Source organism: Moschus berezovskii, chromosome 2, assembly GCF_049115385.1.
Source record: "Moschus berezovskii isolate FMDL1 chromosome 2, NW_MosBer_1.0, whole genome shotgun sequence".
NCBI classification, from domain to species: domain Eukaryota; kingdom Metazoa; phylum Chordata; class Mammalia; order Artiodactyla; family Moschidae; genus Moschus; species Moschus berezovskii.
The window spans coordinates 15,961,660-15,988,263 of record NC_142461.1 but is presented as its reverse complement, the minus strand read 5'-3'; the positions used below and the strand labels follow the sequence as shown (position 1 = coordinate 15,988,263).

The window sequence follows — 26,604 nt, the reverse complement described above, 5'->3', positions numbered from 1 at the left end:
CCCCTCCCCAACATAGCCGTAAACTCCTCAGGGAATAGAGGCAGATGGGAATCCCCCCTTCTGTGCCCTGGAGACAGGACCTGCCCACCAGGCCCCTCCGCCTGGCTCCCAGCCCAACGGTCAGCTCTTCTGGCCGGTTCAGGCCCCTTTGATGGAGCCGCAGAAACAAGGGCTCCTTTGACAGACAGAGGGGGTGCCTCAGAGCCCAGATGATGAGACTTCAAAGGTGAGCCCACTACCCCGTCCCCTCCCCCAACCCTGGCCCCCCTCCCGCAGTCTGTCCTCTCTATAGACCCCCGCTGCCCCAGGCCCCATTTCCCCTTGTGGGTTCCTGGGAGTAAAGGGCCAGGTGAGGGACGGGCCAAGGGAAGCGGGTCATTTTGAAGTGAGAGAACGGAGTCAGATGGTCCAAGGGCCGACAACTCAGTGCCCAGGAGGCAGGCACTGAGGATAAGCGCCTGGAGGGCGGACCCCGAGGGGGACGGAGCGCGGGGACAGGGTCACCATGCTGCTGGCCGCACTGCTGCTGCTGCTGCCGCCCCTCCCAGACCCACGGTCTGCCCACGGGCACCCGCTGTACATGCGCGTGCCCCCCAGCACCCTGCAAGGTGAGCTGGTCCGAGGAAGTGGGGGTCTCAGGCAGGGGGCCCCTGAGCTTGCTATCTCCACTCACAGGGCCCTTTGGCCCCTTCTGCGTCCCTGTCGCCCCTCTGCTGGCAGAAGGGGCCAGAAATGAAACACAGGTGGGAGAAGAATGGGGAGACCAAGGCGGGGCAGGGGGAGGGCAGCTGGCAAGCACTGCCAAAAGGTGTGCTTTCCGGAAGGTTCTGGGTCCAGCAGGGAGGAAGGGGCCCAGGGCAGCGACCCCTTGGCCATCTGGGCCCCAAGGTGGGCAACTTGACCCACCTTGGTCATTTTGCATCTGTAAGCCCGCATCCTGTAACATCAGCACCTTTGGGGTGCTATTTTTCCTTCAAGGTTTTTTAAGGAAAGGCCCTCCTTTTTCAAGGACTCCAGCCCAGCCTTGTTGAAATCGCAGAGCTATCTCAGGCGGAGCACCTGAGCCTATATGCTCTGAGTGCTGGGGCCCGGTGGCTGAGTGCCATTCCCTCCCGGGACTCCAGCAGCCCAGCCTGCCTCCCTCCTGGGTCTCCCAAGGCAGGGCTCAGGGCTGGGGCAAGGCGGACGAGCCTGGGGCTCTTCCCCAACCCTGCATGAGGGACTTGTTTCCCTCGCAGCTCTGTCCACCCAGGGGACGAAGGTGTTGCAGGCTGCCCAGAGAAGCGCCCAGTGGGCGGTGAATCGGGTGGCGATGGAGATTCAGCACAGACTGCACGAGTGCCGGAGCTGTGCCAACCACACCACCCCATGCCCCAGTGAGCTCGCCCCGACAAACCCGGGAACTCTTCTCCTGTCCACCCCATCCCTCCCTTCAGAACTCACCCCCTCTTGGGGACACACACGGACTGGGTGGGGCTGCAACCAAGAATAGGTGGGGGAGGGTCTCCCCAAGTGGAAAGGGCACACTCACCAGGCTTGGGCACAGCACATGCAAAGGCAGGAGGGCTGGCACAGTCTGGGCTCATCTGGTGAACAGTGAGCCGTTTAAGGCTGCTGAAATAAACCCTTCCCTAGTAGCTCACAGGGCAAAGAACCTGCAGGCAATGCGGGAGACCTGGGTTCGATCCCTGGGTAGGGAAGATCCCCTGGAGAAGGGCATGGCAACCCACTCCAGTATTCTTGCCTGGAGTATCCCATGGACAGAGGAGCCTAGTGGGCTACAGTCCATGAGGTCACAAGGAGTCGGAAACGGAGCGATTACCACACACACACACTACAGGGCAGGGTAAAGCGGGGGTGGTTTGGGGTGCTCCGTGAGGTGGGGAGAGGGCTCAGGCCGAGCCTGGAGTGGAGAAAAGGGGAAGGGTGGCCGTGAGGCTCAGAGGTGTGTTTCTCAGCAGCACTTGGGCGTCCCAGGTCTCAAGCCCACCTCCTGCAGAATTCACCTGAGCCAGGTGAGGTTGCAAAGGCTTGGGGGGTAGGGGCGAGGGGAGCAGGGCTGAGCGCAGGGTAGACCCTGGAGGGGTCTCCATGGTTAGGACGACCAGGACTTGTGCGTCCTGACTTGTGCCCCTTCGGCCTTTCCAGGGCCTTGTGGCGAGAGGCGTCCGGGCACCGTTAACGTGACGCGGGCGCACGGCCGCATTGTGGGGGGCAGCGCGGCACCGCCGGGGGCCTGGCCCTGGCTGGTGAGGCTGCAGCTCGGCGGGCAGCCTCTGTGCGGCGGCGTCCTGGTGGCCGCGTCCTGGGTGCTCACGGCGGCGCACTGCTTCGCGGGGTACGTCGGGCCACTGGCCCTGGGATCCCCAGCGCGGGGCTCCAACTCTTCCCCGGTCGTCGGGGGTGGGGCGCCGCGCGCGAGGCCCGGTCTCTGCTGCCCCCTGGCGGCGGCCGTCCCCTTCCCCGCCTCGGAGTCCCCGTCCGCCGAACGCACTGTCGGCGGCCTCCGGCTAGCTGAGTGTTGGGGGGTACCCGTGGACAGAGGCAGGATCTCCAGGGGGAAGCTTCTCGCATTCCTGTCCTGCGTGTCTCGCGCCGCAGCGCCCCGAACGAGCTTCTGTGGACGGTGACGCTGGCCGAGGGGCCCCCGGGGGAACCGGCGGAGGAGGTGCAGGTGAACCGCATCGTGCCCCACCCGAAGGTGAGAGGGCAGCCCCCAGGCCCTCAGACTTGGGAACAGCACCCCCAGCCCACTCCTCGTTGACACGGCGCCGCCACCCCCTCCCCAGTTTGACCCTCGGACCTTCCACAACGACCTGGCCCTGGTGCAGCTGTGGACGCCGGTGAGCCCGACAGGGGCCGCACGCCCCGTGTGCCTGCCCCGGGAGCCCCAGGAGCCCCCCGCAGGCACTCCTTGCGCCATCGCGGGCTGGGGTGCCCTCTTCGAAGGTACTAGGCTGGCCAGAGCCTGGGTGAGCCGCGCGGGGGCGTGGGGGAAATGGGGGTCTGGAGTGATGGAGCTTGGGAAGGCTGGAGTGGAAGGATTCTGACCTACGCCCAGCTGTCTTTGCAAAACGATGCCCATCTCACTAAGTGGGGAGGAATCAAGGAGGGCGGTGGGAAGGGGGAACCCTGAAACAGGACCCCTGCCGTCCAGGCCTGAGCCCCTTCCATGGCTTCCCTGTAGATGGGCCAGAGGCCGAGGCGGTGAGGGAGGCCCGTGTGCCCCTGCTCAGCGCCGACACCTGCCGAAGGGCCCTGGGACCAGGGCTACGCCCCAGCAGCATGCTCTGTGCGGGTTACCTGGCTGGGGGCATCGATTCGTGCCAGGTATGAGACCCGCCGGATCGGAGGGTGGTAGTGGGCCACTCCCTGGCGGCGGGACCGCCTCCTTTCCTTCTATCAGGCTGTCACTCAACTTCTCTGCACCTCTATGTCCTCATCGCTAAAATGGGTACAAGAGTGCTAACCCCAATAGAGCTCAGAGCTGCCTGATCCTGCCAGGCATAAGGGTGTCATTGGGGGTGGGGTGGGGAGGTGATAAGGTGGGTCCATACAGTGCCCTCTCTCTTGCCTCTCTCTCTCTTGGTCCTTGCAGGGTGATTCTGGAGGCCCCCTGACCTGTTCTGAGCCTGGCCCCCGCCCCAGGGAGGTCCTGTACGGGGTCACCTCCTGGGGGGACGGATGCGGGGAGCCGGGGAAACCTGGGGTCTACACCCGTGTGGCTGTGTTCAAGGACTGGCTCCAGGAGCAGATGAGCGGTGAGCACCTTTCCCCCCACCCCCACCCCTTGCCCAGAGTGCCCCATAACTGCCCTGGGATGAGCCCGTTTCCATCCCACCGGCCCCCAGGCTCCTGCGTAGGGAAAGCCTATTTTCCTCCCGGGAGGGATTTGGGGGGCTAAGACTTAAAGCGGGGGGGAGGTGGTAAGCTAACCCCTGATGGCCTCCGCAGCCGCCCCCTTCAGCCGCGAGCCCAGCTGCAGGGAGCTTCTGACTTGGGACCCGTCGGAGGAACCGCAGACAGAGGCCGTCCTACCCTGCGCTTTCTACGCCCACCTATGCCTGGGGCCCGCGGACGCCTGTGCGCGTCTGGCGCAACAGCAGTGTCTGCAGCGCCGGCGGCGATGTGGTCAGTCTGCTTCCCAGGGCTGGGCCGGGGGTCCCCAGGGTCTGGCCCACGTCTGACCGCTGCTCGGACCCCCGTCCCGCCCGCAGAGCTGCGCTCGCTGGCGCACACTCTCCTGGAGCTGCTGCGGGGAGCCCAAGAGTTGTTCGGCCCGCGCCAGGGGGTGCGGCGCCTGGCCCCAGTCCGGGCTCGCCCCGCTCCGTCGCTCCGGGATCCTCCCAGGCACCCCTCCCGCAAGCAGCGGCTGCACTCAGGTACCCCAAGCCCTCCGCAGCCCTGCCCCGGCCCACCCCAGCGCGGCCGCGCCGTTCCCCTAACCCTGCGTCTCCCCAGGATCGCCTCCCCCGGCTGCGGGCGCTCGGTTCCCTAAGCGGAGGTCGGAGTGGCGCGGGGAAGTGAATGGTAATGACGCCACCTACCGGCGGCCGCCAGGGGAGCCGGCCAAGGGAGGCCGTGCCCAGGAGGGAACTCTCGGGGGTCTGTGCTGGGATGCAGTTTCACCCCATCTGGCAGCGGTCAGACCCGCTCTCGCCCTCCCTCGCAGCAGCGCGCATGATTCTTTGGGGGGGGGGGTGACTTGTGACTTTGGGCGTGCTCCAGTGTCCACAGAGGCTGGGTTTTGTGTTACCGTTTTACCCCTCTGAACTTCCGCTGCCCTATAACAGCATGTGGAGGTATGCCCACTGGGAGGTGTCCCGAGGTTCTGGTGGGAATGCCACCCCGACTCCATACTAGCGTCAGTTCTCTCTTATTCGCGAGGTTTCTCCTCTTCCTGCAGGCTGCCCTGGGCTGGAGCCCCTGCGGCAGAAGCTGGCCACCCTCCAGGGCACCCACGCCTGGATCTTGCAGGTGCCCCCGGAGCGCCTGGCCATGGACTTTAACGAGGTGGGTCCCCAGGCTTCCCAGACTCCTTCACAGTGGCCTGGGAAGACTAACCCGGGTCAGCCCTGTTGGGGAGGAGGAACAGAAGGGACCCTCCCCCAGCAGCCTGGGGGGAAGGTGGGGAGGGTGTCCATGCGTGGGGAGACAGCTATGGGGAGGGCAGCTGAATGTGAGCTGGGTGCTGGGTGGGTGTGAAGGAGTGGAGAGGAGCTGTGAGTGGAGTGTGGGCATGTCCAAGTAAGCAGGAAGTGTGCTGGATTAGCGGGAGGGGCTGGGGACAGGGTAGCTCCGCCTGTCAGTTTCTGGGGCAAGGATGGGAACCAGGAGTGAGGCTGCGGGCCCCTGAGCTGTCTGCCTCCCACCTCTGCAGGTCCTGGCAGATCTGGGCTCCAAGACGCTGACCGGGCTCTTCCGAGCCTGGGTTTGGGCAGGCCTGGGGGGCCGGCACGTGGTCTTCGGCGGCCTGGTGGGTCTGGAGCCAGCCACGCTGGCCCAAAGCCTTCCCCGGCTGCTGCTGCAGGCCCTGCAGGCCTTCCGCCTGGCAGCCCTGGCGGAGGCAGAGCCCGAGGGAGCCCGCAAGGTTTCAAGGCAGGGCCGAGGTCTGGGGAGGAAGGGGCGCCACCCACTCGGCCCTCACGTGCCCCCAGCCAGGTGGCCCTGAGCCAGGTCTCCACTCCAGCCCGTTTCCCTCCGCCCCCATCAGGACCACTGCTCCAGGGCCTGGGAGGGGATCAAGGAGCACAATGACAAACCATCACTGCCAGAGTGGGGTGGGGGCAGGGGGTTAGGGCCCATGTGTCTTCTCAGATGCACCGCCAGAAAATCACAGCTGCTTTAATAAACATTATTTATGATCCACAAAGACCACTCTAGAGCTTCTTTAGGGTGGGACTGGGGTGGGTGGACACTGGGGCTCAAGGGGTAGGGCCCAGCCTCCGGATGCAGCTGATAGAGGTCACAAAGACACTGGAGGAAGGCTGCAAAGCCCCCCATCTCAGGATATCGGTCTGCCTCCCAAGAAACGGCAGCAGCCGACATGCCTGTCCCCACTGCCCTGTCCGTGGTTGCCCAGCGCTGCCCCCAGCCTTTAACCTCTCCGCCCAGCCCCGACCCTCACCGGTAGCTGTGGGGAGTCCCTTTGCCTTAGGTCCCTTGGCTCCTGCCCCGGCCAGCCAGTCCCTGTTCCCAACCCCTCATCACCTGCTGCAGTTTCTCTGCCCTGCCGCAGAGCCTAGAGGTGTCAGATTGCATTTCCGGCTGCCTCTTTCTTTGCCTCTCCCCACGCCCCCACCCTGCACCTGTCCCCTTGGCACTCACCCACCCTCCCCAGCCCTGCCGACCGGAGGGGCAGACCCAAGACCCAGTCAGAGGAACAGGATGGAAGGGTCTGTGTTAACACTGGGGCTGCTGGCCGCCCTGGTCGTGTGTGGTAAGAATGGCCATCACCCTCCCCAAAGGGTCCCTATTGCACGGTCTCCTCTCTCCTCCTCTGACCCGGGATACCCTCTCCCAGCATCAGGCCCACCTCCCCACTCCCATGGCCATGTTTTCCCTGGAGGGGCTGACCCCCGGGGTCCCACTGCATGCTCAGCAGGACCTCAGGGCAGCGTCCTCCCTGGGCCCCTGTCCCCCACCCTCCCTAGGCAGCTGGGGCTTGAACGAGGAGGAGCGGCTGATCCGGCATCTGTTTGAGGAGAAGGCCTACAACAAGGAACTGCGGCCCGCAGCGCACAAAGAGGAGAGCGTGGAGATCTCCCTGGCTCTCACCCTCTCCAACCTCATCTCCCTGGTGAGGGGCCCCTCCTAGCTGGTGGGGGAAGGGTGGCAGCCACAGCTTCCTAGAGGTCCGGCTGGGATGGCCATGGGGAAGAAGGTCAAGGCCCCGGCCGCAGCTCCAATAGGTCTTCTCCTCTGGAAATGCACTCGGGCCCTCCCCATGCTGCCTGCAGACCTCAGGTGATGCCCCTTCCCCTCCAGCTTCAGTTCTGGGTTCTCCCCCCCCCACCCCATTTTGCACCCATGACACATTCAAGAGGTCGTGTGGGTCTGCTTCTTGGTCTGTCCATCCACTCCTAACTGTTGGGGACAGGTCGTCGTGGTCTTCCCCCGGGTGGGAGCTGGGAGAAGGCACGTGGGGAATGTGTACCGGCCTCTGGAGCACTGGCTTCCTGTTTGATTATAGAAAGAAGTTGAAGAGACCCTCACCACGAATGTGTGGATCGAGCAGGTAAGGAGAACACCCCACGCAGAGCCAGGGGGTGGTAGGGAGGATGCAGGGCCCAGATTCCCCTGTGCTTGCTTCTGCTGGGGGATCCCCAGCTTTCTTCAGACACTGTCCTCCAGGACAGACTGGCACCTGCCTCCCAAGAAACCCCAGACCCAACTGCCCTTCCCACCAGTCACTGCCACCACAGCCCAGATAGAGCCTTGGGTGAATTAGGATCTTCATCTCAGGGAACACTGTCATAGCGGCTTGATTTTATTAGAAGACACTGTCTGCTCCCTGTCAGTCGGTCTTCTATGTCCACTATGGAAATAGACCTCCCTTAGTTGTGCAGTGCACATCCTACACAGCTGTACATGACAGACCTGAGTCCCACTCTGTACCCACCTCCCCCAACCTCTTTTGTCCCAGCCCCAGATCCTGTCGAGTCTTTCCCCCCCAGGGAAGTGGTCAGCACAGGGTGCAGGGGGGAAGTGGGGTACCCCAGACAACAGCAGAGCCCACTGCTGACATTCCTTTCGGGCTTCCAGGGCTGGACAGACAGCCGGCTGCAGTGGGATGCTGAAGACTTTGGGAACATCAGCGTCCTGCGTCTGCCTGCTGACATGGTGTGGCTCCCAGAGATTGTGCTGGAGAACAAGTTGAGCTGCAGCCCTCCCTGCCTCCCGCCGCCCCCCACCCCCGCCCTCCCACCTCTGCCTCCCCCAACCCTGGCCAGCACTCACTGTGGCCCTTGTCCATGTCCCCCAGCAATGACGGCTCCTTCCAGATCTCCTACTTCTGCAACGTGCTCATCTACCCCTCGGGCTCTGTCTACTGGCTGCCGCCCGCCATCTTCCGGTCCTCCTGCCCCATCTCAGTCACCTACTTCCCCTTCGACTGGCAGAACTGCTCCCTCAAGTTCAGGTGCCCCCACTTCTCCAACTGCCCCTCCCCTCCAGGGCACCCTGCCAGGGGCCAAGGGAGGCAAACACTCCCCCACCCCCAGGCAGAGGCCCCATCCCCACCGTGGCCCCAGCCAGCGGCTGAGACCCACCCTCTGCCCTCTCCAGTTCACTCAAGTACACGACCAAGGAGATCACCCTGAGCCTGAAGCAGGATGAAGAAGACGGCCGCTCCTACCCCGTAGAGTGGATCATCATCGATCCTGAGGGCTTCACAGGTGCCAGGAGCAGCAGCTCCTGGGTGGCCAGGCTCCCCCGGACACCCGCCCACAGATACAGTCACAGAGCTGCACGTTGTGTACACACATGGGGACATGGTCACACTGGTACACAGACGTGCAGGTGGACGCAGACCCTTCCCAGTCTGGACAGGGTCCCTGAGTTCGATCTGGCCAACAGATGAGGGGGGTGGTTTAGTTTTCCCATCCCCAGAGGGCCCAGGGGGCGGTTGGGGCTTTGGCTGTCATCTTATGTATGTGCTGTGTGTCTTCCACACGGCGTGTATGCTGCCCCCTCCCAACGCCCCCCTCCCCCATCTGTGACCAAGCTCAGACCTTTTATGGGACTAACCACTTGCCCCTGTCTGTCAGAAGAGACCCACACCCGGCTCGTCCCAAGGCTGGTACATCATGGCGGAGGTAGTGATTCCTCTGACTGCTTTGTTATTCCCCAAGGCTCTCATTTGAACCACATATGGCCTCAGCTTTTATTTTTCCCAAGGAGAAAAAAAAAAATCCATCCCAGAGGAAAACTTTGCCCTTGTAGAGTGAAATGTTCAACCCAAGCCCCAGGGAAAGACAACCACAAACAGAACGTGAACCCTCCTCTGTGTCCCCACCCTCCAGCCCTCTTAGGACACTGCAGACAGGCCTGACTGAGTCCCTGGGCCGGCTCACTCCCCGCTAGCCCCCCATCCTGCACCAAGCCTCTCCCTGGCCACCATGCCCAGCCTGACCGCAAGGCGTTCACGTGTCTCCCTCAGAGAACGGGGAATGGGAGATAGTGCACCGGCCAGCCAGGGTCAACGTGGACCCCAGTGCGCCGCTGGACAGTCCTAACCGCCAGGACGTCACCTTCTACCTCATTATCCGCCGCAAGCCGCTCTTCTACGTCATCAACATCCTGGTGCCCTGCGTGCTCATCTCTTTCATGATCAACCTGGTCTTCTACCTGCCGGCCGATTGTGAGCCCAGCGCCTGGAAACCCCCTCCCCGAGGGCCCCTGAGCTCGGCCGCCCCAGCCCTGCCCCTCACTTTCCCCCCAGAGCCACTTGGCAGGGGGGTCACCACTCCTGGGGTTCCCTGCCCAGGGTCCATGCATGAGGAGCACGTGGCCTGTCAGCCGAAGGGCTCTGTGACCCTATGGGACATCCCTTAAGCAGACAGGGCCCCAGGGAGTCCCATCCCTCTTGGACCTCACTTCTGCCTCTCATGCTGAGCTTCCCAAGGACCCTAGGGAGAACACTAGAGTCTCCCTCTGCCGGGGAGAGATTGGCTGCGGAACCAATGGGTGGATCACAGGGTCTCTAGGAAGCCAAGGCAGGGGGCATGTGATCTATACTCACCTGATTCTAGAAGGTGTCATGTCACATGTCATCTGTGGTCACTTGGCTCCAGGACATTTACCATGATCAGAGCACGGTGAGTTCCAGAGACAAATATGATCCAGCCCTGACCCTGGCAGACAGGGTGGAAAATACAGGATTGGGAATACAGCCTGGAGGTGGTGGGGTGGGAACCAGAGCCAGGCTGAGGTGCATTGCAGACTGAGAAGGGTCACTGGGGTGGGGGCCCAGGGGTCTATGACCACGGGGCCCACCCCACAGCGCTTCTCAGGGGCTCAGGTGGGTAGGGCAGGGCGGTGCTAGGCTGGGGTTTCTGAGCACAGGGGTGACAAGAGGAGTGTTAGCCTGCTGTGAGGACACCCTGGGGCTTCTACATGGGGAAGCACACAGCAGATCTGTGGTCTACGAGGGCTGAGTGGCAGGGGATTGGCTGACAAGGATGGCAGGTGTTCCCTGAGCTCCCACCCAGTGCCAGGCAGAGTCAGCGCGTTTAAGACACACTCTCTCACTCTGGCCTCCCAGCGTTTAACAGTTGAGGAATCTGAGGCACAGAGAGGTTAGGCCGCTTGTCCAAGGTCACCTGGCAATAAGGGGCAAGACGAATGGAAACCCAAGCGCTCTAGCTTCTGAGCCCTGGGCACCAAGGCATTGGGAACAGCAGTACAGGGGCCACCATGCGACCGTCACAGCTAAGGACGGGCTCCCCCAGGTGGCGAGAAGACATCCATGGCCATCTCGGTGCTCCTGGCCCAGTCTGTCTTCCTGCTGCTCATCTCCAAACGGCTGCCAGCCACGTCCATGGCCATCCCCCTCATCGGCAAGTGAGCAGCCCTCCCCGGCCGCCCTCCCCCACCCCGCCCCACCCCGGCCCACCCCGGGCAGGGGCTCCAGGCTGCTCCTGCGCCCACAGGTTCCTGCTCTTCGGTATGGTGCTGGTGACCATGGTGGTGGTGATCTGTGTCATCGTGCTCAACATTCACTTCCGCACACCCAGCACCCACGTGCTGTCTGAGCGGGTGAAGAAGGTGAGGGCTCAGGAGCCAAAAGTTGGAGATCGTCCAGTGCCTCTCTGCGGCGGAGTGGGCGAGGCGCATGCGCACACACGCACGGGCACGCTGGGTGGTACCAGGCGGCGGTGGAGCGCATGCGCACATGCACACGGTTGGGGAGGTTGCTACCCCTGTTTCTCGACTCGCCCCAGGCTGAATGTTACCCAGAAGAAGTCAGACTTTAAAGAGACTGCAAGATTTCCTTTCTGTGAAGTTCCCGGACAGGCAAAACCAGTATTTAGAGCTAGCAGTCAGGGTGTGGTAATTCGTAGGGATTGATGGGGGCCAGGCAGGAAAGAGGGGAGCTTCCCTGGTGGCTCAGATAAATAATCTGTGCCCGCTGTTCAAGAGACCTAGGTTCGATCCCCGGGTCGGGAAGATTCCCCTGGAGGAGAGCATGGCAACCCACTCCAGTATTCTTGCCTGGAGAATGCCATGGACTGAGGAGCCTGGTGGGTTACAGCCCATAGGGTCTCAAAGAGTTGGACAGGACTGAGCAACTCACACACACACACAGGCAGAAGGGAACATCTTAGATAAAGTTCTTATCTGAGAGGTGTTTACACAGCAAAATGCTTCTGAAGAATTTCACCTGGCTACACGAGGATGGTTTGCTGATTCTGTGTGTACTGGTTATACCTCGATTCAAAACAAAGTGAGAACTGTGGGGGCAGGGTCCCCAGGAGGGGTGCTGTCCTTGCCTCTTGGCCTCTGCAGGGTCACCTGGTTGTTTGGGGACAGCTGAGGGGGGGTCGTTTAGCAACTTTTCTGGCCTTAGCTCAGCACTCGGGGCATTTTTCTTTGTTTTTCACCTGGAATTAATTTTCAACCAATGAGTTCTTCTCTATGCTGAGTAATGAGGGAGAACTGGAAGCAACCTAAGTGTCCATCAGTTAGGGGTCGGGGGGATAAATGTTGGATTGGGGAACACCTTGTGGCAGCCAGGGGTGGAGCCCCAATATTTGGATGAGTGAAGGTGACCCACTTTGTATGATGGCCCCTCTGACCTGCCTAGCTCTTCCTGGAGACCCTTCCTGAGATTCTGCACATGTCCCGCCCGGCGGAGGACGGGCCCAGCCCCGGGACCCTGATCCGGAGAAGCAGCTCCCTGGGCTACATCTCCAAGGCAGAGGAGTACTTTTCACTCAAGTCCCGAAGTGACCTCATGTTTGAGAAGCAGTCAGAGCGGCATGGGTTGGCCCGGCGCCTCACCACAGCACGTGAGTCTCCAGTGGCTTGGAGTTTGGCCCATCCGTGGGAGGTGGAGTAAGGGCAGGCCTCATGCCCACCCCATGCCTGGTGTCCACAGGCCGGCCTCCAGCAGGCTCTGAGCAGGCCCAGCAGGAGCTCTTCAGTGAGCTGAAGCCAGCTGTGGATGGGGCCAACTTCATCGTCAACCACATGAAGGACCAGAACAGTTACAATGAGGTGAGTAGCCACGGTGTTGCCATGTACAGGTGTTCAAGTAGTGCACTAATCAAGCATATCCTGTCTTAAGGGGGCACAGCTCCCCTCCGAGATACTTGCCAACTTAGATGAAGGAGTGAACAGTGAATGCAGATTCCAGGCCTGTAAGGGAGGGGGAGCCCCTGCTTATAACCTCATACCAGTATGTGTGGCCAGACACACACTCAGGTATACACGCAAACACACAGCTTTGCCCTGTTGGGGCCATACTCTGGACCTCCCTTAGAGTCCCTTCTTTCTCCCAGCTGCCAATCATTTTCTGTCCCTGCTCAACTCCAAACCCAAAACTTCAGACAAAGCCAGACACTTAAAAGGCTGCCTTATATGGTTGTGCTAAGTTGCTTCAATCATGTCCGACTCTGTGATCCTATGGACTGTAGCCCGCCACAGCCTCCTCTGTCCATAGGATTCTCCAGGCAAGAATACTGGAATGGACTGCCATGCCCTCCTCCAGGGGATCTTCCTGACCCAAGGCTCGAACCCAGGTCTCTTAGATCTCCTGCACTGGTAGGCAGGTTCTTTACCCCTAGTGTATAAAACTTGTAAAAATTCTCTCTTGAGATAGGGGCACTTTTTTCAGTTCACATACAGGCTCGCGGCAGCACTGCGTGGCTGGGGAGAGGCCATGGCCCTGCTCTCTTGTCTCCTGGACAGACAGGATAACCAGCCCTGCCAGTCGCTGGGGAGCAGGGCTGGGTGGGGCTGGGTATTTGCTGGGGACACACCAGCACCTCCCATCTGCTGCAAGCTGGAGGTGGCCCCCACAGCTATGCCGAGGCTGTATGTCTCACTGGACCCCAGCTTGGGGTGGGAGTCTGTGGTCTGGGGGCCCTTTTCACCCCACTGTCTCTGTCACCTTTGGCCCCAGGAGAAGGACTGCTGGAACCGGGTTGCTCGCACCGTGGACCGACTCTGCCTGTTCGTGGTGACACCCATCATGGTGGTGGGCACAGCCTGGATCTTCCTTCAGGGCGCCTACAACCAGCCTCCGCCCCAGCCTTTCCCTGGGGACCCCTTCTCCTACCTCGAGAAGGACAAGCGCTTCATCTAGAGCCCTTGGCCCAGCCCAGCAACCAAGGCTGTTTCTGGGCGTGGGGGGAGGGGGTTTGGCCTGAAAGATATGGGCCTGCAGGGGGTCCGCAGGGGGTGGGGGTGGGGCGGGTAGCTGTGTGGACAGGGGTGTCTGAGAGACCACCAACTCTTCCTGGGGTGGCCATATCTCAGCCCTGAGACCTGAGCCCAGTTGGTCCTTGCAAGGCTGGGGCAGAGACAGCTGAGGTCCAGGAGTGGAAGGGGGAGCCCACGTCTCAAAGGTGGTTCTTTCAAATAAAACCAGGACCCCCTCGAGAAGGTCTGAGCGTGGACATTGGCTGGGGATGGGGCAAGGCGATTTGTGGGGAGGCAGGGGGCTGGCTTGGCCTTCCCAGGTGGCGCTAGTGATTAAGAACCTGCCTGCCAGTGCAGGAGATGCAAGAGGCATGGGTTAATCCCTGAGCTGGGAAGATCCCCTGGAAAAGGGCATGGCAGCCCACTCCAGGATTCTTGCCTAGAAAATCCCCGTGGACAGGGGAGCCTGGCAGGCTACAGTCCATAGGGTTGCAAATAGTCAGACAGGACTGAGCAACTTAGCACACACGCCTGCTGGGGGCTGGCTTAGGGACCGGGGAGTTTGCACTGGAACCAGCATATTGGGCCATTCTGTGAGGGGTCAGAGAGACAGAGGCATCTTCTAGCCTCCCCCTCCCCCAGGTGGGGGGTGGAGCAGGTGGGATCCTGGACCTTTCTTCCCCTGCTCCTCCAGCACACCCCTTGCCAACCCCTAAGCCTTGTCTGAGGCCCCACCTGGAGCTGAGTTTGAGGCTGCCTCTCTCTCCAAGTCTACTAGGGAAGGAGTTTCTTGGCAGGCATGGGAGCCTCAAGACTGCAGAATGGCCTTTCCCCAGGTTTTTAAGCCTCAGCCACTCACTCTGGGTCCCTCTGGGAAGCTGAGGACAGGGGTGAAAAGGTCAGGTTCAGCATCCACGGAAGCCAGAGGTCAGCCTGTCCAGCTCAGGTCGGACGCACCATCAGAAAGCCTCGGGACTCAGCCATCCCCCCAGGGACGGGTACTTATTCCTCCTCCCAAAGTAAGGGTGCCAAGGCAAGACTTGGGACGTACATATACAAAAAAAAAAAAGATGATTCATTGTCTCTCTGAAATTCAAATTTAACTAGGAACGCTGTATTTTATTTTGCTACATGTGACTAAATCTGACAACTCTACCCCAAAGGGATCCCCCACCAATCCTATCCCAAGGGCCAAATTCTTTGAGGATATGGTTCTGTGTGGTCGCCTACCTCCAGGACAGCCCAGGGACCCCCATCTCCTGGTACTCACACCCTGTGTGGTGCCTCCCACACGGTACTGAGATTGGTCTCTGTGACCCATAGACTGAGGCAGAAGTGATGGTGTGCCCCTTCTGAGGGGAGATGGTGAAAGGCATCACAGCACATTCTTGCTCACTTGCTCTTACACTCTCACTCATGGTCAGCTGGCTGTCTGACTTTGGGGAAGCCAGCTGGTGTGAGGAGCAGCCCAGTGGAGAGGTCCACGTGGCAAGGAACTGAGTCTTCCGGCCAACAGCCTTGTGAGTGACCTCAGAAGTGGATCCTCCAGCCAAGGGGGCCCCTTTGGTCACAGTGGAGCCTTCAGATGAACCTGAAAGTCTCTGAGCCAGGACCACCCACTCAACTGCTCCTGGATTCCTGACCCTCAGAAACTGTGTGAGACAGTAAATGTCTATTGTGTCGACAGACAACGTTTGGGGGTGGTTCGTTACACTAGCAGTGTGACCTTGGGCCAACCACCCCTCACCTTTCAGCTGCAGTTTTCTCATTTGCAAAGTGTGTCTTAAGTCCGGCTCATGAGGTGTTCTGAAGATCAAATTTGCTAGTAGGAGTCACAGTAGTTACATGTATCCTGCAAATTTAAGTGGTGGCTATTTATCTCATTCCTCATGTGTGGGCCTCAGTCACCGAGAACCGGCCCCTGGGAGCTCACAGGGGCCTTCTACATCCAGGCCTGGCGTGGTAACTGAGAGGGGACTGAGGCAGGTTGGAAAACCCGATTCTTCGCCTCCTTGATGTGCAGGCTTGAGACTCACAGCTGAGCCCACGTCCCTCAGAGGGAATCAGTGACCTCATGAGCTCAGGCATATAGAAGGAAAGATGTTTAGTCTTTCCATGAAACTGAAGAGAAGAGAAATCATTTAAAATAAAAACTGACCCTACTTACTTCTGCTGTCCAATATGAACCTTCCAAAAATTCAAGGTACAAATCTTTAGTTTTTTCCCCCTCTCAATAGGAAAACTAGCTTAGACTTACTCCTTTCAGATGAGCAAAGAGTCTGGGTCTTCTCTGGAATTGGCCACCAACTCAGGAACAGTTTCCGTCTCACTCACAGAGATGTCTAAATAGTGTGTGTGTGCTCAGTCGTGTCTGACTCTGGAATGCAGCCCTCCAGGCTCCTCTATCCATGGTAATTCTCCAGGCAAGAATACTGGAGTGAGTTGCCACTCCAGGGGTTCTTCCCAACCTAGGAACCGAACCCGTGTCTCTGGCGTCTCCTGCAATGCTTTACCACCGAGCCACCTGGGAAGCCCACTCAGATGTGTGAAGGCAGAAAGGCTGAAATCAGATCCCTCAACCACTGTTGTTGCTTCTCTCTGCCACATGGTGGCTCTGTTTGCAGCAAGTCTTACACAGTCCAGTAGCAAGGCCTGCTCAGGTGGCTGACTATAAACCTTCTAGAGGATAAGTGAAGTGAAAGTTGCTCAGTCGTGTCCGACTCTTTGCGACCCCATGGACTATACAGCCCATGGAATTCTCCAGGCCAGAGTACTGGAGTGGGTTGCCTTTCCCTTCTCCAGGGCATCTTCCCAACCCAGGGATTGAACACAGGTCTCCCACATTGCAGGTGGATTCTTTACCAACTGAGCCGCAACCCCCAAATGCCCCGCCCGACTAAGGATGCCTCTTGAGCAGGTTCTCAGGGTCACAGTGGGTCCCCCAACAGCACCCACTCGCCCAACACTCCAGCCCCAGGGTGCTGTCAGGACTGGTCCACCCTCCAGGTGACATGGAACTCCATCTCTTTCCCTCTCCAGGAAGTCACACCCACAGGGGGCCAGCTCCCCATGAAGCTAGAGGGAGTCCCTACGCACTTTCCCCAGGCCAGCACAGCTACCCACCCTCTCTCAAAGGGCGATAAATCCATCAGGAAAATGTGCTGGCCTGTAAGGAACAGAAAATCCCTAAGACTCATTGCTTAAACATCAAGGATTCCTCTTTCTCATATGGGAAGAATCTCGAGACGTCAGCTGCTCCCCCGGCTCAGCTGCCCCACAGAGCTGTGAGGGACCTGGCTCTGTGCTCTCTGCCCAGCCCTCCCTCCTTCACGTGCTGACTTTGTCCTCCAGCCTGAAGTCTCGGGTAGCACCTTGACTGCCACAGCTCCGTACTTCACATCATCTTCAGCAGGAAAGGGGTCAGCCTTTTCTGACCCTTTTAGCGAGAAGAAAAAGCTGAAACCTCTTAGCTAACTTCAACAGAAACCCCATTGGTCAAGAGGTCATCACATGGCCGCCCCACCTGCAAGGGAGCCTGGGAGATGAGCATTTTGCTTTTCCGGCCTCTGGAGGAGAAGGTGGCAGAGTTGTTAGACAGTGAGTGAGGACTACAGGAGGCTTTCTCTTAACGGATTCCAAGCTGTTGTTCCCTGATGCTGGGAAAGGTTGAAGGCAGGAGGAGAAGGGGACGACAGAGGATGAGATGGCTAGATGGCATCACCGACTCAATGGACATGAGTTTGAGTAAACTCCGGGAGTTGATGATGGACAGGGAGGCCTGGCATGCCGCAGTCCATGGGGTCGCAGAGAGTCAGACACGACTGAGTGACTGAACTGAAACTGTTGTTGTTTAATCTCTAAGTTGTGTCTGCCTATTTGCAACCCTGTGGACTGTGGCCCGCCAAGCTCCTCTGTCCATGAGATTTCCAAGGCATGAATACTCGAGTGGGTTGCCATTTCCTTCTCCAAGGGATCTTCCTGACCCAGGGATCAAACCCAAGTCTCCTTCATTGGCAGGTGGATTCTTTACCACTGAGCCACCAGGGAAGTCCAATGGTTCGCATACCCCTACCTTAACACCTCCAGGGCAGAAACTGCCACTCCTCAGAGATGCCCCAAGATCACCAAGCAGACCTCCCAGAGCAGAGAAAAGGGAGTTAAAATCTGCATCCAGAAGAAGGAGGTACAGTTCCTACTACAATGAAGTCACTCTCCAGAGTGTTCCTTTTCCTTCCCAGACACTTGTAGGGAAGAAAGAAATGTTGAGAATCAGCTGACCATCTATGCCTGGGGGTGGTGGAGGAGGGTGGTCCATGATTATGGGGAAGAAGCCATTAATGATCTTTGGCAAAGCATCGTCTTGGAGGTGGGCAGAGAGAAGGAGATGGGCTTCCCAGGTACCGCTAGTGGTAAAGAACCCGCCTGCCAATGCAGGAGATCTAAGAGACATTGGTTCGATCCCTGGGTCAGGAAGATCCCCTGGAGAAAAGGCACGACAACCCACTCCAGTATTCTTGCCTGGAGAATCCCATGGACAGAGGAGCTTGAGGGGCTACAGTCCATAGGATCACAGAGTCAGACATGACGGTAGCAACTTAGCACTGCACAGAGAAGAGGAGATACTGCTTTGCAAAACAGGTGACAGAATTGAGTTTAGGGGGGACTGGGGGTGAAGTGGGGAAAAGGAGTCGTTGGCTTTGTAAACTCCAGGGAAAGTGGGCTACACACCTAGATGCGTGGTGAGAGGGAAGCTTTTCGGGTTGGGGACAGGGTCATCCAGGAAAACCGAGCGCAGGGTCCAGAGCAGGACCAAATGCGAGATCGAGATAGTTCAGGGAAGGCAGGGGCAACTACTGTTTTCCCCTGACTCCAAAGTCCTGGCAAGGTCGGGAGGGCCTTGTTGGCCCTCACCTGAGCCAACCTCACCTGGATCTCCAAGGATGGGGCACATGGGCTGACTTCTGTTTCACTGTCACACATTGAAACAGCCAAAGACGCCATTCGCTTGGGGAGAGGGGAACACATCCTCTGATGGTGCCTTCTCTCCAGCCCTCAGAGACCTCCCCCGCCCTTCCCTCAGCGTGCGGGTGGGCGGGCGGCGTCTGGGAACCTGCCTGCCTACTGGGTCTCGCTGAGCTGTCTGCTGGGAATAGCCGGTCAGAGGACAGGTGGCTCACTGGCAGCGAGGCCCTCGGCGCCTCGATCAGCCTCAGCCCACCCTCCCGCTGACCACAATCCGCAGCATGGTTTTCTGGCACCTCTTGGTTGGTTGGTTAAGTCGCTAAGTTGTGTCTGACTCTTACAGACCCTGTGGATTGTAGCCTGCCAGGCTCCTCTGTCCATGGGGATCTCCAGGCAAGAATACTGGAGTGGGTTGCCATTTCCTCCTCCAGGGGATCTTCCCCACCCAGGGATCGAACCCAGGTTTCCTGCATTGCAGGCAGATTCTTTACCAACTGAGCTATAAGGGAAGCCCTTATGGGCCCTCTGGGTCCCCTCATCAGACTCTACAGGGGCCACCACCTTCATCTTGCCTGTCTGCCCCCACCTTGGACCATGAGTTCCCATGAGCAGTTCAGGCTTATCCCTGGGTCCCCCTGGCCTCGCTATGTGCCCCCACAAGCTGGGGACTCCATGAGTGGATGATTTCACAGATGCTGAGGCCCCACTAAGGAGCCCCTACTCAGGGACTGTCCTATTTCCTAGGGCCTGTGTCCCAAATCTTCCTTGGTCCTAATTCCTTTAAAGCTCACCAGATCCGAGTTCCCTGCCTCAGAGACCAGGGGACCCCGACACCTGGTGCTCTCATTTACGTTCAGGTTTGGGGACCTCAACCATGTGACACAGAAAGTCAAGCACCAAATGTGTTTACCCATCAGCCTTCCCACCTCCCCAAATCCTGACCAGGCTGGAGGGTGCAGGAGGAGGGAGCCCCAATCGGGACCCTTCCTCAATGCTCCGCCTTTCTGTCCCATGCTCATCTATCCCCAGCTGTGTCCTCAGCCCCCGGCCGGAACACGGACAGAGGACTGGGTCAACTGAGCCTGAGAGTGGGGATGGAGGCCGGACGGTCTGGGCAGATGGAGCCCCTCTGTCCTCCCCACCCTGGGTAATCTGAGCCCAGCATTGTGTCCACACGGGGACAGCTGACAGAGCTGTGGTCAGACAGCTGACGGGGTTGGGCTGGTCTGGCCGGGGTGGCTTGGGGTGGGAGAATGTGGGCTGTTACATGAGCCCTGGAGGCTGCACCCCCAACCCTGGGGGGAACTGCAGTCCTATCCCGTCCCTGCGGAGAACCGTGGCACCATGCACTGGGGCCAGAGGCCACTGTTCCTTCTGTCGCTGCTGGCTGTCTGCCTGGGTGTGGACACAGGGGGTCTGGGGCCTGAGGAGGCTGGGAGCAGAAGCCCAAGGCCTCAGGGGACAGAGGATCTGGGGAGGGGTGCTACTGAGGCCTGTCCCGCACCCCTCAGCTCCCCACTTCTCCATATAACCCCCTCCCGTGGCCCGCCCCCTGCCCTGATCTGCCCCAGAGGCCATGTCCCAGGCTCACCGCTGTCTGCTTCAGGGGCCGAGAGCCGGAACCAGGAGGAGCGTCTGCTCGGGGACCTGATGCAAGGCTACAACCCCCACCTGAGGCCCGCCGAGCACGATTCGGACGTGGTCAACGTCAGCTTGAAGCTCACCCTCACCAACCTCATCTCCCTGGTGAGCACAGGCCTGTGTGTGTGTGTGTGTTGGGGGCTGGGGGAAGGGATGACAGCCCACTGCTCCCGTGGGACCCCCTGGGGAGTGAAGGGGTGGATCCAGCAGGCAGGAGCAGGCAGGGCCCACAAGGGAGAGAAAGAGGGCTTGGGCAGCCCACCAGGGAGCTGGCTGACTCCCATGGGGGCTGCCCAAGAAGCTGGGGTCTTGTAGGGACATATGAGGAGTCAGTCCATGATAGGGGCTTTGCCCTCTGTTCTGCACCCCCAGAATGAGCGAGAGGAGGCCCTCACCACCAACGTCTGGATAGAAATGGTAAGAAGCTGCTAGACTGCCCTCCTCCTTCCATCAGCCCCACTCTGGGCCCCCGAGGCCCCTTAGAGATGCCTGTTTCCCTCCCACCCCATCCTGCCTCTTCTGCACTCCCCGCCCTGGGAGGGGGTCCGGTTCCCGGGGTTGGGATGGGGTCTGGCAGCCCCTCCCCCTGCAGCAGTGGTGTGACTACCGGCTTCGCTGGGACCCTCAAGACTACGGCGGCCTGTGGGTGCTGCGGGTGCCATCCACCATGGTGTGGCGGCCAGACATCGTGCTGGAGAACAAGTGAGGAGGGGGGACCCAGGCAGGGCAGGGACAAGGAAGCCTCTGGGAAGAGACCCGTGAACAGAGGGTGCAGCTGGGGCCCCTGAGGGCGCCGGGTGTGGGGACTAAGGGTGGGGCCCGGGAACCAGCAGCACTGATCCAGCCCCAGCTCCACCGCCTCAGGGCTGGGCCGCCTGGGTGGCTGCTCTCCCCGCTACTGTGGGTACAAGGACAGCTCCCTCGGGAGGCACAGGACAAGTGGGGAGCTTAACCACCACTGGTAGCGGTCATGACCCGTACGGAGGAGAGCTGGGGTTAGGGAGCCTTGCAGGGTGGGTGTTGCAGGAGGTTGTTGGGGGAGACAGTGTTCCCCGAGGCTGGGGTAGCGGGGGACCAGGCAGGGGTATGGTGGCCGGGAAGGGTTGGTGTCCCCGCGCCCCATCCACTCGGGCAGAGGACTGGTCAGACAGGGTTGGGGTGGTGTCTCAGTCTAGCAGGGACTGTTGGGGCGCGGGCCCCCAGCCCCACAACTTGACCTCTGTGCAGCGTGGACGGCGTGTTCGAGGTGGCCCTCTACTGCAACGTGCTCGTGTCTCCTGACGGCTGTGTGTACTGGCTGCCGCCGGCCATCTTCCGCTCCTCCTGCCCTGTTTCTGTCACCTACTTCCCCTTCGACTGGCAGAATTGCTCCCTCATCTTCCAGTGAGGAGGCCCACGCACGGGGGTGGGGGGTTCTCTGAGCGGATCAAAGAGGGGCCCTGGCCAGGTGGGGACCCGAGGCTTCTGGCCGGGGGTGGGGGCCGGGCTCCACCTCCCTGGGGCCCAGACATCTGGAGATGCCCACGATCCTCCCTGCTAAGCCCTAGACCCCTCACTCATCCTCCTTCACTGCCTCAGTTTCCCCGCCCGTGTGCTAAAGACAACGATCAGGGACTGCGGTGGGTGGGCGAGAAGGCACACACACACCCATGACACACGTGCACACACGCGTGCACACACGCGTTAGACCGCTGTACCCTCAGACCCACGGAGAGGCCAGGGCTATTTCAGTGTCCTCCTCCATCAATGAGGAACAGCGGTCTGTGGGAGGGGTTCCCCGTATTTTAGAGAAGCAGTCTTTTTTTTTTTTTTTTAATAAGGGAACCTGTCGGGAGACTCTCTTCAGTAAAAACAGATCAGAGAGGTACAGGCTGTATTTCCTGTTCTCACCATTGGCCCCCTCTGCCCTGGAGGCAGTGGAAGGAAGGGACCCCGGGTGACCCTCGGCTCTGGTGGCAACTTCCTGGTCCTTAAAATCTATAATTTCCCCAGACCGCCAGAGCCAGACTCCCTGCCCCGCCCCGCCCCGCCCCACCCCATCTCACGCCGTTTTGTGGAGAACTCAGAAATTCTTGACTGTGCTTTTTGAGGCAAAACTGCCCACAGTTGCCCTCAGGCAATGGTCTGTGTGACCTCCTGGGTGAGTCTACACACACTCCAATTTATCCTGTTTCCCACTCCCATCTCCCAGGTCCCAGACCTACAGCACCAATGAGATCAATTTGCAGCTGAGCCAGGAAGACGGTCAGACCATCGAATGGATTTTCATCGACCCCGAGGCCTTCACAGGTAATCTCCATCCAAGGTCCCTGCAGGACCTGGCTGTGGGGGCGGGGCCATGCAGAGACCACGCCCCCTCCCGTGTCACTCAAGGTGAAAGCTCCTGTAAACCGTAAAATGCATGTCGTTTAAAGGCCCGGCAAAGCTGATCTTCCTCATTGATAGTGACTCCGGTTTTGGCGGGAGGGGCGTCAAGCATCCATCCCCACACAGTGGTGCTTCCCGTGGGCACTGGGCTCCGTGGGCTGCCGGGATCGGCCCGCCCCCAGTCCCTGTGCCCACCCCTGCCCGCTGCCCGCAGAAAACGGGGAGTGGGCCATCCGGCACCGGCCAGCCAAGATGCTGCTGGACGAGGCAGCCCCCGCCGAGGAGGCAGGCCACCAGAAGGTCGTCTTCTACCTGCTCATCCAGCGCAAGCCCCTCTTCTACGTCATCAACATCATCGCGCCCTGTGTCCTCATCTCCTCCGTGGCCATTCTCATCTACTTCCTTCCTGCCAAGGGTACCTAATGCTGGTGGGAGGGGGCCTATGGCCCAGCCAGCGGCACAGGGAGCAGGGAGGGCAGAATGGCACCATGACCTGGCACCAGGGGCATGTGACTCCTTGTGGGGAGGGGACTGCCCCGTGGTGGGGAGGTTGAGATCCGCTCTGAAGGCCTCTTGGTCATGGGCAGCGGGGGGCCAGAAATGTACCGTCGCCATCAACGTGCTCCTGGCCCAGACCGTCTTCCTCTTCCTCGTGGCCAAGAAGGTGCCCGAGACCTCCCAGGCGGTGCCACTCATCAGCAAGTAAGGCTGGCTCTCATGCTTGAGCCCACATCCTTCCTGCCTTCTAGGATACTGCCCTTCTGCCACTCCCCACCATCCTCAATCAGCCACTAGGGGTAGGACTTGTATCTGGGGATGAAGCAACCAGCCCCACCACCTGCCTATCCCGCCCTGCAGGTACCTGACCTTCCTCCTGGTGGTGACTATCCTCATTGTCGTGAATGCTGTGGTCGTACTCAACGTGTCTTTGCGGTCCCCCCACACACACTCCATGGCCCGAGGGGTCCGCAAGGCAAGCTCCCTACCCTCGCCTACTTCAGCCTCTTCCTGCCCTGTCTGTTCACATGCCCTCCTGGCCCTGGGCACATTCCTCACCCACCACGTTCAGCAACAAACGGCCCCAGGTGTATCTTGAAGCACATGCCCAGATGGATCAAGAATAATATACAGTGCTTACTCTGTGGTAGGCATATTACATATACTAAGTTATTTAACCTTCCTAAGACTTCTGTGAAATGGGTATTGGTCTCATCTCCGGTTTATACATGAGGAAACTGAGGCACAGAGAGGTTAAGTAGCCCAGCCGAGGTCACACAGCAAGAAAGTGGAGGAGGCAGGATTCTGCGCAGGCCAAGTGGCTCCAGTGCCTCTGTGAGCTGCGGCCCACCTGCAGCAGTCAGCTAGGACCCTTGTTACAAAGGCAGATTCCCAGGCCTGCCCCAGACATCCTGGGTCAGAGGTGGGGTGCAGGAACCTATGTTTATGACACGTGTCCCAGTGATTCTGACGTGCACAAAAGTTTGGGGGCTCTGTGTCAGTGTCTGGCACAAAACAGGTAAGCCGTAGCAGGGCCAAGCCACTGCCCCTGCCAGGCTGCCTTGGGGCCCCCATCATGTGAACTCTTTGTGCCAATTGTCACCTTCTGCTCCCAAGCCTGGTCACACAGGAAGGTCTACTGACCACTAGGCTAAGCCACGCACAACATCTCTCCAGGTGTTCCTGCAGCTCTTGCCCCAGCTGTTACGGATGCACATTCGCCCACTGGCCCCAGTGGCAGTGCAGGATGCCTGGCCCCGGCTACAGAATGGATCCTCCTCGGGGTGGCCAATCACAGCTGGGGAGGAGGTGGCCCTCTGCCTGCCCCGCAGTGAACTTCTCTTCCGGCAGCGCCAGCGCAATGGGCTGGTGAGGGCAGCGCTGGATAAGCTCGGTGAGGCAGGCGGTGTGATGGTCGTCCGTTGACCAAGGTGCCAGGCACAGCGGATGAGGGGTGGGCAAACGTCCAGGTTGGGGAGAGAGGGGCCTGGGTCTCTAAGAAAGCGGGGGCCATTTTTTTAGACAGTTCCTCCCCCATTCTACTCCCCAACCTTACCCCTTCTCATCAACAGAGAAAGGCCCAGAGTCAGGGCAGAGCCTGGAGTGGTGTGGCAGCCTGAAGCAGGCCGCCCCAGCCATCCAGGCCTGTGTGGAGGCCTGCAACCTCATTGTCCGTGCCCGGCACCAGCAGACTCACTTTGACAGTGTAAGTCAGCAGGGAGTGGGGTGGGGTTTGCACACTTGGTGTGCAAACTTGGACCTGAGATGGCAGGTTGAGAGGGGTGGCCATGGTATGGCTGCTGCTGCTGCTGCTGAGTCACTTCAGTCGTGTCTGACTCTGTGTGACCCCATAGATGGAAGCCCACCAGGCTCCCCGTCCCTGGGATTCTCCAGGCAAGAACACTGGAGTGGGTTGCCATTTCCTTCTCCAATGTGTGAAAGTGAAAAGTGAAAGTGAAGTCGCTCAGTCGTGTCCGACCCCTAGCGACCCCACGGACTGCAGCCTACTAGGCTCCTCCATCCATGGGATTTTCTAGGCAAGAGTACTGGAGTGGCTTGCCATTATGGCAATGGCATGGAAAAAGTAGAATTGGGAGTGGCACCATGGAACCATGGGAAAGGCCAGGGTCAGAACTGAAGTAGGTGAGAAGGGCTCGCGGAAATGAAGAGCAGAAGCCTGCTGGGTGGCTAAGGATGCTCCAGAGATCCAGCCTTGGTATCACCTCTGCCATCTCTTATCCTGCCTTCCACCCTCAGGGGAACGAGGAGTGGTTCCTGGTGGGCCGAGTGCTGGATCGAGTCTGCTTCCTGGCCATGCTCTCACTCTTTGTCTGTGGCACTGCTGGCATCTTCCTCATGGCCCACTACAACCGAGTGCCTGCCCTGCCTTTTCCCGGGGACCCCCGCTCCTATCTGCCCTCCTCTGAATGAGCTGACCGATCGCTGCTGGCCGCGTGGAGTCTTATCAGCTGTGTTCTGCTCCTGAGGTCATGAGTATGCTCTTTGGGAAACACTCCTGGGGGATATGTGAGAAAAGATGGGGAAATAAAGATACGGAGCTGGAACCCCAGAGTGGTTGGGGCTGGGATGTGGGCAGAGTGCTAGTGGAATCAGCATGCATGTGGCACTGGCTTGCTTGTCCTGGCACTTACCTCACTTCAGCAAAGTGTTGTCAACTCCTGTCACTTCTGAAACCCTAAGGACTCTGTTTATCCTATCCCCAGCTAGACAAGGTCCTAGCCCTCCAGGCCTGGGCCTCTTTTTCCTTTTGCAAGTTCTCTGCAGCCTCTTGAAGCGGGGAGTCAAGATAGAAGTGAAGAGTGGCGGCCAATGCTCTCTTGAAAGGGAGGCAGCCCACTCCAGATGGTATCTGCCTGCTTTATGGGGGCTGTAGGCACCAAACATTTTATGTTTTATTCTCTTTTCATTCTCAAAAGCTCCTCATAGCATTAGATAAGCAAGAGTCACTATTCCCCTATGTTTAGGTTGGGCAAATTGGGGCCTAGAGTAAGAGGGGCTTGCCAGAACAATGGTGGATAAATAAGGTTTGGAGTTCAGAATTCCCAACTCTGACCCATTCTTAGACATTCTATGAAAGTTCTATGGCTTGGAAAATGGACGCCTCTTCCTTCTCTTCTCAAAGGCCAGGGAATTTGCACTGGTCTGAAGGGATGGTTAAGACAAGAAAGAGCTAGGGAGGGAAGTAGGGAGCCTGAGAGGAGACCCTGACCAGACTCCCTTGGCCCTAGTTAGAAAACAAGGAGGCTGGCTGGTCTTTGGGGCAGGTGGGGTGGGGGAGGTGTCGGTAAGGCCACGCTTTTAGAGTATGGCTGGAGCCTGAGCCCTGAGTTCTACTGGTGACAAGACACAAGCACGTTTGTGCTTCCTGAATCTGTGTCTTCATCTGTAAATATGGGCACAGATATCAGTTCCTATCTACCTTCATCACAGCATCAAAGGTGCCGGTGAAGATTAAAAAAATGTTACAGTGTCCTGACGACGGGACATTGTTGGGGCGGGGGAGCGAGACCCCGGAAATAGCCAGGGTTGCTGGCTTTCGGAATCACTCATCAGCAGGTTCATTGCGTTTACTCCAGAGCGTGTGTGTCTGTGTGCGCTGCACGCACTGCTGTGTATTTGGAGCAGCAGGTAATTCGATGATGGAGGGACCACTGCTGGTTCCTGTAAGCCTCTTACAAGCTCAGCCACCTGGGGTGGCTCACCCTCTCTGCCTCCGAAGGTGGAGAGGAGCTTTGTAGCTCCTGGCACAAG

The 26,604-nt window shown here is 59.3% G+C and overlaps 3 protein-coding genes across 7 annotated transcripts; all 3 read left to right on the top strand.

Annotated features, from left to right (window-relative positions):
• Positions 1 to 505: 505 nt before the first annotated feature.
• Positions 506 to 5,863, top strand: PRSS56 (serine protease 56). Of its 2 annotated transcripts, none has more exons than XM_055398051.2 (13): positions 506 to 608; positions 1,239 to 1,349; positions 1,962 to 2,015; positions 2,149 to 2,338; positions 2,602 to 2,701; positions 2,790 to 2,949; positions 3,188 to 3,330; positions 3,599 to 3,761; positions 3,955 to 4,131; positions 4,218 to 4,382; positions 4,462 to 4,530; positions 4,907 to 5,013; positions 5,381 to 5,863. In XM_055398051.2, exons 1-13 carry the CDS (start codon positions 506 to 508, stop codon positions 5,669 to 5,671), a joined length of 1,833 nt encoding a protein of 610 aa, XP_055254026.2. In that variant the 3' UTR covers positions 5,672 to 5,863. The 2 variants fall into 2 exon arrangements, with proteins under 2 accessions (XP_055254026.2, XP_088697924.1); XM_088841798.1 differs by having other exon boundaries at positions 1,239 to 1,376.
• A 506-nt stretch (positions 5,864 to 6,369) lies between these two features.
• CHRND (cholinergic receptor nicotinic delta subunit) lies at positions 6,370 to 13,585 on the top strand. Of its 3 annotated transcripts, none has more exons than XM_055397821.2 (12): positions 6,370 to 6,439; positions 6,654 to 6,799; positions 7,193 to 7,237; positions 7,765 to 7,874; positions 7,985 to 8,140; positions 8,287 to 8,396; positions 9,161 to 9,361; positions 10,452 to 10,563; positions 10,653 to 10,767; positions 11,807 to 12,011; positions 12,101 to 12,219; positions 13,127 to 13,585. In XM_055397821.2, the coding sequence occupies exons 1-12, from the start codon at positions 6,388 to 6,390 to the stop codon at positions 13,307 to 13,309; spliced, it is 1,554 nt and encodes a 517-aa protein (XP_055253796.2). In that variant the 5' UTR covers positions 6,370 to 6,387; the 3' UTR covers positions 13,310 to 13,585. The 3 variants fall into 3 exon arrangements, with proteins under 3 accessions (XP_055253796.2, XP_088697919.1, XP_055253797.2); XM_088841793.1 differs by having other exon boundaries at positions 6,392 to 6,439; positions 6,658 to 6,799; XM_055397822.2 differs by lacking the exon at positions 6,370 to 6,439 and having other exon boundaries at positions 6,697 to 6,799; positions 7,765 to 7,842.
• Positions 13,586 to 19,671: 6,086 nt separating this feature from the next.
• Positions 19,672 to 25,368, top strand: LOC129538082 (acetylcholine receptor subunit gamma). 2 transcript variants are annotated; one of them, XM_055398052.2, is made up of 12 exons: positions 19,672 to 19,726; positions 19,934 to 20,073; positions 20,341 to 20,385; positions 20,561 to 20,670; positions 21,196 to 21,351; positions 22,160 to 22,257; positions 22,550 to 22,750; positions 22,923 to 23,037; positions 23,194 to 23,308; positions 24,010 to 24,226; positions 24,405 to 24,538; positions 25,090 to 25,368. In XM_055398052.2, exons 1-12 carry the CDS (start codon positions 19,672 to 19,674, stop codon positions 25,261 to 25,263), a joined length of 1,560 nt encoding a protein of 519 aa, XP_055254027.1. In that variant the 3' UTR covers positions 25,264 to 25,368. The 2 variants fall into 2 exon arrangements, with proteins under 2 accessions (XP_055254027.1, XP_088697912.1); XM_088841786.1 differs by having other exon boundaries at positions 19,672 to 19,807.
• Positions 25,369 to 26,604: the final 1,236 nt, after the last annotated feature.